Source organism: Nematolebias whitei, chromosome 16, assembly GCF_014905685.2.
Source record: "Nematolebias whitei isolate Nwh7 chromosome 16, NemWhi1, whole genome shotgun sequence".
In the NCBI taxonomy this organism is placed as follows: domain Eukaryota; kingdom Metazoa; phylum Chordata; class Actinopteri; order Cyprinodontiformes; family Rivulidae; genus Nematolebias; species Nematolebias whitei.
The window spans coordinates 495,744-500,258 of NC_056513.1; the positions used below are offsets into that span (position 1 = coordinate 495,744).

General features: G+C 43.5%; 1 protein-coding gene across 1 annotated transcript in view; it reads right to left on the bottom strand.

Moving 5' to 3' along the window:
• Positions 1-4,234, bottom strand: part of spcs3 (signal peptidase complex subunit 3) — a 19,704-nt gene extending 15,470 nt beyond the window's left edge. Inside the window, exons 1-2 of the mRNA XM_037690023.1 lie at positions 4,032-4,234; positions 1,798-1,871 (exon numbers count right to left, since the gene is read on the bottom strand). Coding sequence (XP_037545951.1) covers positions 1,798-1,871; positions 4,032-4,174 — 217 coding nt within the window. The 5' untranslated portion in view covers positions 4,175-4,234. The remainder of the gene's footprint in view (positions 1-1,797; positions 1,872-4,031) is intronic.
• Between the last annotated feature and the right edge of the window lie 281 nt (positions 4,235-4,515).

Consider the following 4,515-nt stretch of genomic DNA (forward strand, 5'->3'; position numbering starts at 1 on the left):
TATATATATATATATATATATATATATATATATATATATATATATATGTGTGTGTGTGTGTGTGTGTGTGTACACACACACATCTATATATACATATATATATATGTACAGGTCCTTCTCAAAAATGAGCATATTGTGATAAAGGTCATTGTTTTCCATAATGTAATGATAAAAATGAAACTTTCATATATTTCAGATTCATTGCACACCAACTGAAATATTTCAGCTCTTTAATTGTTTTAATACTGATGATTATGGCATACAGCTCATGAAAACCCAAAATGCCTGTCCCAAAAAATGAGCATATTTCATCCCACTCTCCTCAGCCTCCCTGGTAAGGTCTATTAAAGGTACTGGAGAATCGAGTCCGATCGTTGGTGGAACCTCAAATCCAGGAGGAACAATGCAGGTTCCATCCTGGCCGTGGAACACTGGACCAGCTCTTTACCCTCACTAGGGTCCTCGAGAGGTCATGGGAGTTGGCCTATCCATTCTACACGTGTTCTGTGGACTTAGAGAAGGAATTCAACCGTGTTCCTCGGGGTACACTGTGGGGGTGCTCCATGAGTATGGGATTGGGTGCCCGTTGTCATGGGCTGTTCAGTCCAAATACAAGTGGTGCGAGAGTTTGGTTCACATTGCCGGTAGTAAGTCGGACCCCTTCAGGGTGGGAGTTGGACTCAACCAGGGCTGCTCGTTGTCACTGATTCTGTTCACAACTTTCATGGACAGAATTTCTTGTTGCAGCCAGTGGGCCAAGGGATGGATGGATCCAATTCAACACTGCAATGTAAAAACTTATTCCAATAAATGACTCAATTAAAACTAAGGTATTAATAGAGTTTAAACAAATGATGAGAAAAGCTGATCTGAAAGGCTTGACCTAAACATGATATTTTTTTTTTTTACTTCACATCCATCCATCCATTATCTCCGCTTATTCCGAAGTCGGGTGGCGGGGGCAGCAGTTTGAGCAGGGAGGCCCAGACATCTCTTTCCACAGCCACCTCTTCTGGGAGGATTCCAAGGCCAACCGAGAGACATAGTCTCTCCAGCGTGTCCTGGGTCTTCCTCGAGGTCTCCTCCCAGTTGGACATGCCCCTTCCTCTTGACGTGAAAGAGTAGCAGTTCTACTCCGAGTCTCTCCCGGATAACTGAATTTCTCACCCTATCTCTAAGGAAGGGTCCAGCTACTCTGCAGAAGAAACTCAACTGAATTGAATTGAAATTGACTTGTATAGGAACCGAACAGCCTGTAGCAACGGGCCCCCATCCTATGCTCACGGAGCACCCCCCACAGCGTACCTCGAGGAACACGGTCAAAAGTCTTCTCCAAGTCCACAAAACACATGTAGACTGGATGGACAAACTCCCATGACCTCGAGGACCCTAGTGAGGATAAAGAGCTGAACCAGTGTTCCACGGCCAGGACGGAACCCACATTGTTCCTCCTGAATATGAGGTTCAACCAACGATCAGACTCGCTTCTCCAGTACCCTAAATAGACCTTACCAAGGAGGCTAAGGAGAGTGATGCCCCTGTAATTGGGAGCACACCCTCTGGTCCCCCTTCTCAAAACGAACAGTTTGAAATAATATATAATAATTATAAAATTAAATTATACTTTAATACCTTTTTTGTTGTTCTAAACAGCAAACTTTTGAATTTCTCTTTAAACCAAACTATTTGGCTGCATTTTCTTTAAGCCCACTGCCTTGGATCCAAAGGACTCACAAGGCCTCAGTGCGCCACCATCTACATCCAGAATCCATCCATCTACACAGAATTAAAGGATATCAGCCGAGATGTCGAAGGTGATAAAACCCAGATCACTTCTTTCTCTGGGTCCAGTGAAGTCATCCACATTCTTCCTGTTAAACAGAAGCAAAACACAGATCAAACCGAAAGAAACTCCAACTGACAAGAAGGTCAAAGAACTGAAAGTACTAAAGTTCTGATAAATGGAACTCAAAAACACCAAGAAGCAGACATCACACATGACCGATAACATTTTACAGTTTACAAACAGACGGTGGTGTGTCAAAGATAGAGAACTTTACTAATTGGCTTTTATGTGAATGTTTCTGTAAAGTCCCTGAGACAACTTTGTTGTGATTTGGCACTTTATAAATAAACTGAATTGAATTGAATTCAAAGCTCGACAGCGCTCAGACTGAATTTGTGGAGCTGCAGCAGGGAGCTGGAGCAGCTGTTATCAGGACTGTGATCTCCCTGGCAGCACACACGAAGAGAAATAATCTTGGAGAAGCTGTGAGCTCAACTTTGGAGTAAAGGATCAATTCGGCTGTTTTGGAGTTTCCATCAGAGAATATGTACCAGCGAGACTTTAAAGGCAGAAACAACAATTACGAGTTCTGCCTGACCCAAACTGTGGCCTTGATGCCGGACTTATCTCAACTCCTCCTGGAATGTTCAGAAAACAACAAAGATGCTTTGACTGTTTCCTCACCCCTCCCTCCCCCAAGGCCGTGGACATGTAACAGAACCTGAACTGAGCTGAAGATGAACGTCACCTCTTATCTGGACAATGGCTGGGGGGGGGGGGGCTCTGGACTATGCTACGACTTTCCCTTAAAAATTCAATGTTTTCACCGCCTATATGTTCATGTATAACGTCTGATTATGTTGCTTTGCTGTGGGAGGTTTGTTTGATGCCTCAAATCGTGCCCTGTCTAGGACACGGTGTGAGAGATCTTTTTTTATACCGTCTCTACTCATGTTTTCTTTCCTTTTCTCATCTAAGAGAAATATTATTCTGAATAAGAATAAGAGGCCGCGCTTTTTATAGTAGCAGCTTCGTGCACTCCGCCCATCTTCGGACGACTGTACGTACATGTTCTTGTTGTATCTTGGTGCAATGACAATAAAGTTTATTATGATTCTAACATGCTACAGAGCGGACAGAGCTCTCATTGAGGCGTCGCTCGTTTGTAAAGTTTACTTAACTTCCTTTGAAAACACGCCTCTGCTCTGATTTCAACTCGCTCTGCAGAATTCTGTTTAAACTTTAGTCAGCCAGCGCCGACGATACTCTGAAGGTCAAGAAAACGTCTCTGTAACGTCGTGAGAGACACTTAATCATGCAACACAACAAATCGATAATGAAATTCGTTGACAACACTTTGATCAATTTTTATTGATTTGTTGTTGCAGCCCTACTACACACACACACACACACACACACACACACAGATTCATACAACACTCTGAAACATCTAAATCATTGTCATAAATACTAAATAATGACAAAGCTAAACTGAATAAATCGTTTTATAAAGACTAATCAGAGCTGCAGATCATTCATACACTGATGGGACACACATCAGAGGCAGTGAGGGCTTCAGTGCCTTGCTCAGGGACACTTCAACATGTGGCTGCATACAGGCTGTTGGAGGACGACTGCTCTAACCACTGAGCCACTGTCACCTAACTATGGCTTATTTAAGGGTGTGGGGGGAAGGGGTGTTCCCAAAACCTGTGAAATGCATTTATGACGACTAATAAACGAATTGTACAAAGATGGAAGAAAAATGGACGACGGTTCACATTTACACTGAAGCAGCTAAAATCCTACACACTGTAAAGTACGTGTCGTATGTTCCCGTGGTGACACTGGCTCTCTGCATTTAACCCATCGCACCTGATCTCCAGGTGGAGGCGTGCAGCTGAAAGCAGCACTTACAGACATCTTGTAGTCTCTACCATATTTTATTTAATCATTCTCAAATGTACCAGGTATAAACTATGAATGTATTATTGCAATGGTAAAATGTGCAGCAGTTTGAATGATCAGCACATGCAGGTTCATAAAGTAAAACGTGATGAAGCACAGCTGGGAGGTGGACAAATGTGGACAGCATGTGGACAGCATGTGGACAGGTGGAGTCCACAGGAACTCTCTTCATTCTGAGGTTCACATTATACAGATTATAGAATCATAACAGCGCTTAAAGCATTTCTAAATGAATCAGACTCATGAAGCACAGCTGGTAGATGAAGGGAAGCCTTACAGCATAACTTTGGACAGGTGGATGTCCACCGGAACTCTTCTGTCTTTGAAGGCCGTGGTGACGAAACAGCCGAAGGTCAGAGCGGCCATGACGCTCAGAGAGAAGGCGAACAACGAGTTGGCTCTGGATAAAACCGTGTTCATCTTCACAGCTACTGCTCACACCGACAACAACTAGCGACGACTCACAGGAAGCAACAACCGGAAACTAGCGGACATCACTTCCGTTTACTGCTTCACCGCACTTCTTCTGGCGGCGGGTAAGCAAAGAGAAGGTGCACTGGCGCCCCCACCTGGTTTGGAGTGGAAACTGATCAGAAACAACAAGAGAATGGATGGATGGACGGATGGACGGACGGACGGGCAGACAGACAGACAGATAGACAGACAGATAGATAGACAGACAGACAGACAGACAGATAGATAGATAGATAGATAGATAGATAGATAGATAGATAGATAGATAGATAGATAGATAGATAGAT